The 13388-nt window shown below is 44.5% G+C and overlaps 1 protein-coding gene across 3 annotated transcripts in view; it reads right to left on the reverse strand.

Annotated features, from left to right (window-relative positions):
- The window catches only part of VAT1L (vesicle amine transport 1 like), a 173901-nt gene that overhangs the window by 138034 nt on the left and 22479 nt on the right, over window positions 1–13388 (reverse strand). For all 3 annotated transcript variants that reach the window (XM_055413082.2, XM_055413081.2, XM_055413083.2), the window contains exons 2-3: window positions 6244–6373; window positions 1152–1367 (exon numbers count right to left, since the gene is read on the reverse strand). In XM_055413082.2, coding sequence (XP_055269057.2) covers window positions 1152–1367; window positions 6244–6373 — 346 coding nt within the window. The remainder of the gene's footprint in view (window positions 1–1151; window positions 1368–6243; window positions 6374–13388) is intronic.

Here is a 13388-nt window from a genome sequence, read left to right on the forward strand (position 1 = left end):
GGGCAGGAGGAGAAGGGGATGACAGAGGATGAGATGGCTGGATGGCATCACCGACTCGATGCATATGAGTTTGGGTGAACTCCGGGAGTTGGTGATAGACAGGGAGGCCTGGCGTCCTGCGATTCATGGGGTCGCAAAGAGTCAGACATGGCTGAGCGACTGAACTGAACTGAACCTAAGAGTTCATCTCTGAGTTCATAAAACGACAGAATCCTCAACACCAAGAATCTCTCACACCCTACTGGATAGTGTATCTGGACCTTCTCTTTTTAATCTCTATCCCCATAGAGCCCAAGACGTAGTATGTACTCAGTACACGGTCACTGAATTAACGAGTAACATCTCTCACTCTCTGTCCATGGATTTCCCAGTCAAGACATGACTTAGTGACTGAGCACAAGTACCTCTCATTCTCAAAGGTTAGAGTTCTCTCTCCTCCAATCCCAAGACACCCAGGGGAACACAGTACTTGCCACGGGGCAGGTGGGCAGTATGTATGATGTGACTGGTACTGAGATCCATCCAAACCATGAGAGAAATCTCTGCCATACCTGAGCTCCAGGGCCACAATTTTAATTTCCTTTATTTCCTCCCTTGTCAAAACACAACTTACAGATGACATTCCTACAAGCAACCACTCTCATGGGTAGACTTAGGTTAAAATGTCATTCCCACTATGCTAGTACAATCTCTGTCTACCTCCCTGCCACTCAAGAAAATATATCAGAACACACATGAACAAGGACGCCATTACTCTGGGAAGTAGCACGAATTCGTGGCAACTTATTGAAAAGAGTAAATCATCCGCCATTTTGGTGTTTCAGATAACATTAATTGTACATGACCTATGGAGCATCTCACAGTGATTGCCATGAAAGTTCACTGGAATGCTAAGAACGAGAGTGAATGCTTCTCTACAGAATCCACCACTGAGACACATCTTTGCAAACTCCAGAGAAAACATCTCTGAGGCTCACATTAACCCCAACACATTCGTCTATGTGAACTCTGCCATGCACATGAGATGCAGGAGAACCACAGTGATCATCTCTACGAAAGGACACAGCTCACATAGAAACATCATCAACTGCGTGTCACTCCACTCTCTCCACCCTGACCTCGGGGAGGGGGACGCACAGCAGCCCACTCACCACGCCGCCGCCAGCCGAGTGTATGAGCACAGACATCCCTTCTCGGAGGTTGGCAACTTCGAAGAGCATCATGTAGGCAGTGACGAAGTTCATGGGGAAGGCAGCAGCCTCAGAGAAGCTCATGTCCTCGGGGATCTTGTAGACAAATTCCACAGGTGTGCACACCACCTCTGCCCAGGCGTTGTAATTGACAAATGCCATGACACGGTCCCCGATCTGGCAAGAGGGAAGCACAGGGTTAGTGGAGGTTTCTTAGTCTTTTTTTGAGAGATTTTTCAAATACGCTTAATGATCTAGTGAAAACTATAGAGTCCTTCCCAGGAAAAAAGAAGAAATCTCAAACCCTCAAATATGCACACCTTCACCTCACCTGCCTTTCAAGGCATTTGTGGATGCTCTGGAACCAATCTCTGCAAGTTTTCCAGGGGCCATGGAAGCCAGGGTCTCTATCCCTCTTCTGGAGCATAAATATATTACGTGCACCACATTGCACGCCTTGAAATGTTAGTGTCAGAAGGTCACATTACCGATCCGACCTCTATCTAATCTCCCTGTTTTGGGACGTGGAGGGTCAAAGGGGCAGGGCTGGGAGTCAGTCTGCTCTCTTTGGTTCCCTTGCAACCCATATTGATTCCCTGCCAGGGTAGTTCACTGTAGCATTTGCATCAAAGGTTAGCACCAGATTACCGATGGCATTAGACGTGAAACGTGGTGCATCAGAAAAGTCATGTAAATCTGAGTGCAGGGAACTGAATAAAAGCAACCAGGCTCAGAGAGAAATAGGAGAATGCCAGCGGGTGTGAGGAGTGACCACCAACCTTTATTGAACACGTATTATATGGCAGATGTTATCCTAAGGCCGTCACGTGTTTTACATCCTGATCAGATGAGGCAGGGCTGAATACTGTGGTTTTTTTTAATCAGTGGTTTACATAGCCCCACCAGGCAGAAAAGAAAAGAGTGGTCTTCTCTTTAAGGTGGTTATAATAGTGTGCTAAGTTTTTTTTTTCCCCATACCATATCATTAGTCAAGGGAAATACAAAGTAAACCATCATGAATAGCTTACAGGAGTTGCCAAGTGCTAGTTCAATGGAACCATTCTGCTATCTGATGTTAGGCTTGTACTGTGACTCTTCAGTGCAACCTTCAAATTGTTACAGTCATAGTGGTTTCTCAGTGAATTAATGGCTTTCATATATCTGTGTTTTATTTTATTTTTTAGTAATTGATTCTACTGTTTTCTTCTAGTTTAGCCTTTCTCTTTTACCTCTGTTCGACAAACAACAACCAAAGCCTCCTGGGAGACTGGTTTTTTTATAGTTCCATATTATAGATGAATGATGAGAGGTTTTTGCAGATACTTAAACTGAAGCAAAGAGGTCACATCACTGATCTGACCCAAAAGTCATGCAGCCAGAGAGCGGCTGGACCTGGATGTGAACATAGCGAGGCTGCCTCCAGATACAAATAGTTAATTCATTACACCTAAGTACTGGATGTGAGGGTTGGACTGTGAAGAAAACTGATCGCCGAAGAATTGATGTTTTGAACTGTGGTGTTGGAGAAAACTCTTGAGAGTCCCTTGGACTGCAAGGAGATCCAACCAGTCCATTCTAAAGGAGATCAGTACTGGGTGTTCATTGGAAGGACTGATGCTAAAGCTGAAACTCCAATACTTTGGCCACCTCATGCGACAAGTTGACTCACTGGAAAAGACTCTGATGCTGGGAGGGATTGGGGGTAGGAGGAGAAGGGGACGACAGAGAATGAGATGGTTGGATGGCATCACCGACTCGATGGACATGAGTTTGAGTGAACTCCGGGAGTTGGTGATGGACAGAGACTGTGATTCATGGGGTCGCAGAGAGTCGGACAGGACTGAGCGACTGAACTGAACTGAACTGAAATGCTACAAAGAAGACACAGAGTTACATAAAGGTATGCAACAGGGGAAACCTACCAAGGCTGGGAATATTAGTCTAAGGTCTTTAAGTTTCAGTTTCCTTGGCTCTTCAGTTTAGTTCAGTCGCTCAGTCGTGTCCGACTCTTACATGGGTTTGATATTAGGAACGGGTCCTTATGAGATTAAATAACATAATAGGCAAGCAACCTACGTGCATGGTGCATGTAAACTGAGCAAAGAACAATCAGTGCTAACTCTTAAAAAGACTGGTTCCTGATCTCCCATGGAATTCACAGTTTAATGATCAAAAGCTAAATATCGACCCACTGAGTTTCATGAAGCAGAGGAAGAGCTGTCTAATGAGGAAACTGATGGGTAGGAGAGGCTGTCTCATGGGCAGTGAGTGTCAATCCTTGGAAGCATTGAGAATCAAAGGACAACGTCAGGAATATCGTGGCAGATGTGAGGGCTTGGACCAGAGGACCACTCAGTTCTAATACTGGCATCCTCCTTTTACAGTCATGCAAACCAAAAGCTCTGTCATAACACCACAGAGTAGCTGATGACCTGCAGTGTAAACAGAGTGTGGGAAAAGAGTATGCCAACCGCCCCGACAGTGACGGTCACACCACCCCAGACCAGCCCGACAGTGACGGTCACACCACCCCAGACCGCCCCGGTCACGCCACCCAGACCACCCGACAGTGACGGTCACACCACCCCAGACCGCCCGACAGTGACGGTTACACCACCCCAGACCAGCCCCGACAGTGATGGTCACACCACCCCAGACCGCCCCGGTCACGCCACCCAGACCACCCGACAGTGACGGTCACACCACCCCAGACCACCCGACAGTAATGGTCACGCCATCCCAGCACGGTTGTCTGCTCCAGGCCTCTCATTTCATTATCAAAATGTCAAAAAGGGGGTCAGCCATCAGATAAACCCTAATCTCAGAGTCCAGAGGTGGGAAACTTTTTAAAAAATATCTAATTCACCTCATTATTTGATTCTGTTAGGGAAAAGAAATTAGTTTTTGGCAACGAAGCCCAAATGATTCCTTTTCTGCAGTGCTTCCAGCAATAATTTTTCAAGGCTTCCTAGTAATCGATCAAGCCAAGAGAGCTAGCTGTTCTGTGTGTTGCTGTGTGGAATTCTATCTCCAACGTGATTGAAAATCTTAAGTCAGACTTACGGAGGGCATGTTAGTGTTGGTTTTTCTCCCCAATCAGGCCCTGACTGGAAACCTGTAGGTGGCTTCTTTTATTTGTTTGTGCAGCTGAAGGCACTGGAGGAGGGGTGGAGGAGATGATGGATCAATCTGACAATAAGCAAGCCAGGGCTAACTCGCAAAAGAAAGACCATACATAAGGGAAAATACATATAATCAAGCACAGTGATTCCTCCCTATAAACCAAGGTCAGCCCATCCCTAAAATGATGGGTTGTTTATCCGGTGCTCAGCATTGATGGAGCACATGGTATGACCTTTTCCTCTGGGACCACATGGAGGAATGAAGAGCAGACTGTATTTCTTATACGCAGCCCTTTCAGGGAGAGGGGTGCCCCCTCTGGCTATACTGCCTACCTGGGGACAGAAAATGTAAAGTCAGAGCGAAGAAAAGAAAAAGCACAATTACTTCTCTCTGAACGTTTTTCTGCCATGTTATCTGGAAACCACTGACAAAAAGACAGATGAGCCGGTTGAGGTGTCCATTCATTCATCAAGATGAATTTGGAGCATTTTGATATTTTCAAAGTATACTGAGGCTCTGAGGCTCTGGGACCAAGCGGCAGGCTCAGAAACGCTTCCAAGGGGATTTCGGCAGCGCCTCATACAGGGTTTTTCTTCCTGTACTAACCACCCAATGCAGCATTTGCAGCTGGGGAGGAAGGGTAAAGACTGGGGGACTCCAGGAAGAGTCAGATTCTCTACTGGTTTGAATCCAGGTTCACCTTGCTCTCACTCTGACCTCATGGGAAATTAGCAAACCCTTCTGAACTTCATCTCTGAGGGGTAATAATCTCTACCTTGCAGGGCTGTGATGGGGCTGAAGAACAGGAACTTGGCCATGCTTCCCGTTATGGTGGATTCTCAAGTGTGAGGCCTCTTAGTCTCTCCACGGGGATGCACTGAAGTTGAGTGAGAGCTCCTATGCCTGATTTCCAATGGTTTTTCTTGCTCTCAACTACCACAATTTTGTGTAGTTGATTTGCCCATAGGTTTTCAGTTTTTATAGACCAGATCCTATTTGATTTGCATGGTAATGGTAAAAAGGATCTTTTCAGTGATTAAAAATTCGTTATTGGGAGTTATGTACATGGACAAAAACAGAATTATATAATAACCCTTTGTAGACTTGTCTTACTCCCCAGGCCACCAACCCATAGCCACTTCTGTCTCATTGTCAGATACCTCTACCCTTTGTCTTTAAATTTTTCATCCAAAAATGCCCTTTCTCAATGTCTGAAAAAATGACTTATAAGTGATCACTTAAATGCATCGGTTAAATAGATATTTAAAGGCACCAAATTATAAAACATAGAGGCTATTTCTCATCAACCTATGCATTTTGTAATTAACTTCTGAGTCTCATGTGATGGCAAAATGGGAGCCATGGGTAGAGAGACGAGGAGTGCACGCTTCGTCAATCCGCGGCCAAATTCATAATTGTATTCATTTTAATCTTTTTAAAAATATATTTTTATTTTCAAAAATCTTTTTAATAACTATAAAGTGAATAAAGGGGATGCTAAGGTTTCCCCTGGCCACTTCACCAGACTGTTGCCAGGAGTTGGAACAAGATGGTCCCTGAGAAAGGCATGAGACATTCGGAAAGTCCTATCACTTATAAACAGAAATAGATAGCTGATGAGAAGTTGCTGATAGCACAGGGAGCTCCAGGCTGTGCTCTGTGAAAACCTAGAGGGGTGGGGTGGGGTGGGCCGGTGGGAGGTTCAAGAGTTAGGGGACGTGTGTATACCTGTGGCTGATTCACTCGTTGTATGGCAGAAATAACATAAGGCAATCATCCTTCAATTGAAATAAATTTCAAAAAGCAAATAACAAGAAGGCACGTTATAAATGATTTCAAACGCACTCTGCATAATATTTTGTTTAATCTTGTATTATTTCAATAGATTCCAGATAAATATCACCCTTTCAGTCAAAAGCCAAAACATTACCTCAAATCCTTTAACGCTGTCCCCTAGGGCTTCCACAATCCCAGAACACTCAAATCCTGGCACCAGGGGGGTCTTGGGAGGGTTGTCGATGTTCCCCTGGCGCACCATCAAGTCAATGAAGTTTAGGCCACTGTAAAGAGCACACACGAAAAGAGGGAAATTCACAATGAGCAGAAAGCAAGCCCTGGCGCCACTCTCCCTTCCTTCCCGTCCTCTCCCTCCCCTTCCTCCCCCAGTCCCTCTCTTCTCTCTTTTGTAACTTTCTGGAAAAATGTGTCTAATAGTAATGTTACTTAGCTAGATGTCACCAAGAAAGCAAAACAATGATCTCTCTAGACGACTTTTGCTTTCTTAGCCCTTCAAATGCGTCTGCAGCGTTCATGCTCTAATTCAAGAGACAGCCTCGTCCCCACTCACAGCCTCCTTACTCTTACTCTAAAGATGTATTGACCAGCCTGGTCATTAGCCATTCTAGCACTTGCTGCTGCTGCTGCTAAGTTGTGTCCGACTCTGTGTGACCCCATAGACAGAAGCCCACCAGGTTCCCCCGTCCCTGGGATTCTCCAGGCAAGAACACTGGAGTGGGTTGCCATTTCCTTCTCCAATGTGTGAAAGTGAAAAGTGAAAGTGAAGTTGCTCAGTCATGTCCAACCCATAGCGACCCCACGGACTGCAGCCTACCAGGCTCCTCCGTCCATGGGATTTTCTAGGCAAGAGTACTAGAGTGGCTTGCCATTGCCTTCTCCGATTCTAGCACTTAATTGAGGGTAAAAAAAATACTAGGAAGAGCTTATAAGAAGAAACACAGAAAGCAGCCAGACATAATGGCCACCCACCAATCTATGGAAAAGGAAGAGAAAAAAAAGATCTAACTTAAAAGGTCTCAAAAAGACTGTCACAAGTAGCTCAGCTGGTAAAGAACCTGCCTGCAATGCAGGAGACCCTGGTTCCATTCCTGGGTCAGGAAGATCTTCTGGAGAAGGGATAGGCTACCCACTCCAGTATTATTGGGCTTCTGTTGTGGCTCAGCTGGTAAAGAATCCACCTGCAATGCATGAGACCTGGGTTCTATCCCTGGATTGGGAAGATCCCCTGGAGAAGGGAACAGCTACCCACTCCAGTACTCTGGCCTGGAGAACTCCAGGGTCGCAAAGAGTCAGACATGATCGGGCGACTTTCACTTTCAACCATCTCACAGACTTACACCATAAAGGCTAGCCATAAGGTGACTGAGCCATCAAGAGACCAGGCTGGGTGCACCTGCAGGATGGTGACTCAAAAGAGAGAGGTCAAAGGGACAGGCCAGTGGGTGTGGGAAGACTGGAAGGTTCATTTCAAAAACCTGAGTTGTCTCTGGCTGAGAGAAATCGTTTGGTATTTTCTATAGACATATTTTGAAATAAGAAAGTTATCATTAAGCTATATCAAAGTCATTGCCTTGGAAAACCACATACTTGATTCTAGTGATGCTACCAATGTTCCAAACTATTGTGTTGTGTTTTTTTTTAAGAGCTACAATTGAGAATTGCATTTAACACCCGTGAAGGAATGAAGTGAGAAAGCAGGTATGTGGAATACATGAACGTATATTTTTCTCGCACCACATGGGGCTCTAACATACTTCCTGTTTTCACAAGCTGCCATCTAAGGAAGACACAGGTTGGAGAAACCAAACTCCTTGGTCTGGCCCAAGGCCGATTAGCCTCTGTCCACAGCTTCTCTCCCAAGCAGAAGACTTGAACTCTCTTAAACACAGCTTGTCTGCTTCTTCCTTGGCCTCTTTGGAGCCAAGGACACATGGACGTCTACCTACCACCTCTAGTCTCTACTTGTCAGTCTCGTCCATAAGCAATGGATAAGGGCAAGGAGGGTGACTTCCTTGAAAGGTGGATTAGAGTCACCCCTTTCTTAAGGTTTTTCTAGCCACAAATGAGGCAAGATTCACACATTCCCCCCACCGAAGTATCTCTGACGTGTGCCCTTTCTGAAGACAGTTGCATGCCTCACACTTCTTGGCTCCCAGAACACCGGGCATGCCTCATACCCACAGCAACGTAGTAGGTACTCAAGCAACATATGCTGAATGAAGGAATATTCATGAATATCCAAAAACATGTGCTGCCAGGTTGAGTACTAACTCCTTTTAGAAAACAGCCAAGGGATGCTCAGAGTCACAGACACCCTTCTGAAATGTGTGTGTAGACTTCCAAAGATACTGTTTTGATGTTTTAATAGTTCTTAGGGCCACTTATTAACCAAAATGTTCTCCAGTAATGTGACTGAATAAAGTCTCAATTCCACGACTTCTCCCTGGGTAACCTTGGGTCAGTTGCTCAACCTTTCTAAGCCTCAGTTTCCTCATCTGTGAAATGGGATTATGAGGGCACCCATATCACAGAGTTGTTGGGAAACTGATGAGAGTTAAGCATTGTGCCAAGTAAAAAGTACGGATTCAATAATAATAATATCTGTGTCAGATATATGTCTATTAAGAAGGCTGAAGTGTGAGATTCCCATTAAATGAGAGTGAAAAATCATTTCAGAGCTGAAATGGGAAAACTCGAACTATCTGTAAGCTTCACTTCTGTGAAATAGCCCATTTTCCAACACAATCAAATAAATAAAGCATCACTGTATAACAATAAAAGGAATTTCTACGTCCCAAATCAAACACTCCATCTCATTTCACACGTATTTCACCTCACCGTGTTATATCCTCCATGTGAAAACTCATTTCCCAAGACCCTGATGGAGAAATGGCAGAAGAGATGACTTGACAGTTCTGTAAATGTGCCGGCCCCTTGGATAAGGCTTCAGCCTAGATGCCTGTTGCACTGCTCCATAGGGCAGCCTTCAATTTCCATCCAACATGAAGCGGGTGCAGTGATTATAAATGAGGAGGCAGCTGCTTGATGCCAGAGAGAAGGGCTAAGACTTATAGAGCTTTATATAAGGGCTCAGCCTCTATAATGGAGAAGGCAATGGCAACCCACTCCAGTACTCTTGCCTGGAAATTCCCACGGAGGAGCCTGGTGGGCTGTTGTCTATGGGGTCACACAGAGTCGGACACAACTGAAGTGACTTAGCAGCAGCAGCAGCCTCTGTAAGGGCTAAGACCTTAGAGAGCCAGGAGCATCCCGTTTTCTCATTGAGGCATGCAGTCAGGATCGTGGAGGAAGCCAACCACCCTCAGGATGGAAACATGTGTGTCCCACGTGAGGGGGATGGGTCAGTGTTGTTTATCTCAGCACAGAGAGGAGGTGAAGAGGTGGTAATGAAGTACCTTTATGGTTACATCAGACCCGTTTCATGGTGCCTGCCCATATACCTCCTCCTCATATGGACCCAGCCAGCATTTACTGAGGGCTTCATTTGGGGCAGAAACTGGGATAAACATTTTCCTTTTGTTATTTAAGACTCAACAACACTCCTGCAAAGTATGAACTATCATACCCACTTTTCAGATGAGGAAACTTAGGCTCAACAAGTTACTTGCATAAAGTCTCATCTTTGGAAACTGTCAAAGTCAGGATCCGAATCCAAGACAAGTCCAGAACCCAGGACCTCACAGATGACACCCTATTCCCTCTTCACAGGGACTTCTTCCACTGCCCTTGATGAAGGGGGCACATCCGGGGCCATGTTTATAACTTCCTGTCTCTTTGCCAGCTGACTGTACCAGCGATCAGACCCAGTGTTGGAGGAGTGGCCATTCCTGATTTAAGCAGGAGCCCGTTCAGCATAAAGTAAATGAGCTGGCCCAAGAACTGGGTCTCAGAAACTATGAATTGGGAAACACGCATCAGGAGAACAACTGGTCCCAGAGAGGATGTCAAAATATAGGACTAAGCTGGGTTCCCGAGCCAAGCCAGCACTTCCACCAGGGAGCTATACACACCTCACTGCTGAATTACCAAGGGTGGAAGAGCCCACTCTCTACCTGTGGAGCCACCTAGCCCCACGTGCCTCCTGCCATCAGATATCTAAGGGGTCCTGGGATACTTCACACGTGTGTTTATAACAGAGCTCTTCGTTGGGTTACGTGTGTGGTTTCTGCCTCATGAACCCAAAATACAAATGAAAACAAATACCATAATATCCATAAATCACCCACTGGACAACCATTAATGACCTCAATTTTCTTTTTTTTTTCAAGCAAAACCAGTAACATCATTTAGAGATAGTAAGTTCCTTGCCCAAGACCACACGGACAGTGAATGGTGAAGATGGACTTAAACTTGAGTCTGTCAAACACGTTTTTCTTCCAGCCCCCTCAGGAAAAAACAGGGGCATATCAAGCCATGCATCATCATTATAAATAGTTTCCAATTTTCTCTAAGATTTGATTTTCACCTGGAAATTCAGAGTGGGGGGCAATGACTATGCCTGATGATTCAGGCCCACACCAGGGGTAACTGTCAGATGTCTTTCTTGGTGACTTTTTATGTGGCTATCTTAAACATCTGAGAGCACTGCAAAAAGAAATAGTGCTGCAAGGTGCTTGATGCAAAAATGTAACCCTGTGTTTCTCCAAGACTGGTGTAGTTATAAAAGTAAGGCTTTATTTCCATCCCACATTAAATTATTAGTCAAATAAGAGGCTTAAAGCGTTATTACTGAGATTTTACAGTGTTTCAGACATCCAGCAAAGTGATTTAGATTTTTATATATGTATATATACATATATATGATGTATATATATATATATACACACACACTTTTTCAGATTCTTTCCCATTATAGATTATTTAAAGATAAAGACAGTAGTGTATATCCGCTAATCCCGAATTCCTGAATTTATCCCTCCACCTCCCACTCCCCTTTGGTAACCATATGTTTGTTTTCTTTGTGAGTCTATTTTTGTTTTTTAAATAAGCTCAAGCGTATCATTTTTAGATTGCACATATAAATGATATATTTGTCTTTCTCCGTCGTGCTTACATCACTTAGTTTGATAATCTGTGAGTTCATCCACGTTGTTGCAAATGGCATCATTTCATTCTTTCTTATGGCTGAGTGATCTTCCATCATATGCATGTATGTGTCAGGTGTGTGTGTGTGCTCAGGCGCTTCAGTGCTGTCTGACTCTTTGTGACCCCAGGGACTGTAGCCCGCCAGGCTCCTCTGTCCCTGGGATTCTCCAGGCAAGAATACTGGAGTGAGTTGCCATGTCCTCCACCAGGGGACCTTCCCAACCCAGGGATGGAACCCGTGTCTCTTATGTCTCCTGCACTGGCGAGCGGGTTCTTTACCACTAGCGCCACCTGGGAAGCCCGTGTATGTACCACATCTTTATCCATTCGTCTGTCGATGGACATTTAGGTTGTTCCCACATCTTGACTACTGTAAACAGCACTGCAATGAATACAGGGGTGCATATCTTCTCAAATTATAGTTCTCTGCCCAGGAGTGGCATTGCAGGATCAAATGGCAATCCTATTTTTAGATTTTTAAGGAACCTCCCTCATGTTCTCCACAGTGGCTGCGCCAATTTACATTCCCACCACCAGTGTAGGAGGGCTCCCTTTTCTCGATACCCTCTTCAGCGTTTATTATCTGCAGGTTTTCCAGTGATGCCATTCTGATACCTCACTGTGGGCTTGAGTTACATTTCGTTACTAATTAGCAATGTTAGGCATCTTTTCATGTGCCTGTTGCTCATTTGTATGTCTTCTCTGGAGAAATGTCTATTTAGGTCTTCTGCCCACTTTCTGATTGGATTACTTGGTTTTTTGATGTTGGATTGTATGAGCTGTTTGTATAATTTGGAAATCTGTCACTTGTCAGTCGCATCATTTGCAAATATTTTTTCCAAGCCTGTAGGTTGTCTTTTCATTTCGTTTATGGTTTCCTTTGCCGTGCAAAAGCTTCTGAGTTATTTCTTAAAGGACACCGGTAAGTGGATGACTGAAAAATCACCCAAGCTATAGTTTATTAACTTTCCAGTTTGAGAGAAAATTGGCCCAAAGAGGGATTTAGCAAAGAAGAGCAAGTAGACGTGGAGAAAGTCCCCTTTTATTTCCAGGTGAAGGTAAGGTGGAGGTTGCTCATGGGAAAGGGTTTTGGATCTCCTGCCGTCTTGCTCTTCCCAGAGGTCATCAGTATCCTCAGCACTGACCACAGGAACCCAAACACACAGATCACTAGACAAAGGGCAGTGTGACGAAAATCGTGAAAATCTTCCAGAATCCTACTTCTCTACTAATGTAGCTCAATAGAGCCCAATCTTATATTTTGATCTCGCACTCAATAGGAATTCCTAATCTTGCCCCATCTTTGGTTGAATTGAGAGATACATGGCCACAGAAACCACCTTCAGAAACCCCCTGTTTTACTTTCTGAGGGATACTGTTGAACATATAATTTGTTACAATATACGTTCTCTTCTTTATGAAGACTGGGAATTTTCCCTCAAATTTCAACACGGAGGTTTAGCTTATATGGGTCTCACAGGCCCAGTACAGTGTAGAAACTGATCATATTTGTTTCTTTGCGTTGGCTACTAGGAAGCTCCGGGCCAAATTTGTAGCATGCCTTCCTGAAAGCAGAGCTTTCTGGAATTCATTCTCTATGTCATTCTAACAATCACCATCATCTTAACTTTCTGAACGCTTTGGGATTTCCATTTTTAAAAATGTTAGGCTCTATTATCTTGGACCTCAAACTTGACTGTACACCAGAATTCTGAGGAGTTCTTATTAAAACACAGATGGCCGGGTCCCCACTCCTGCACTGTTGACTAAGCTGGTCTAGGGGGAGGGTCAAGAATCTGCATTTCTAACAAGCTTTCAGCTGCTGCTGCTGCTCTGGGAAGCACACTTAGAGAACCGCTGCTGTATCATTTCTTTTACAGCTATCTCAAGTTGTCTTTGGGATGAGACAAGGTAAAAATTAATAGATGATGATTAAGTAGATAAGAAAATGAAAAGCTCTCTCATAGTCCTCTAAGGCAGCTGAATTTTTTGATCCTAGTCCAAAGTATTATATTACTCTTGTTAAATGTGGTCTTATTAGATTAGGTTCATCATTCTGATTTGTCTGGCTCTTTCCTGGATCCTAATTCTTTCATCCAAAAAATTGGCTCTTCCTTTTGGATATGTAGCCGCTGAGAATGCAGTTATCAAGCCATTGACTTTTCTGTCCAA

The sequence above is a fragment of the Moschus berezovskii genome, chromosome 22 (assembly GCF_049115385.1).
Source record: "Moschus berezovskii isolate FMDL1 chromosome 22, NW_MosBer_1.0, whole genome shotgun sequence".
NCBI lineage: Eukaryota > Metazoa > Chordata > Mammalia > Artiodactyla > Moschidae > Moschus > Moschus berezovskii.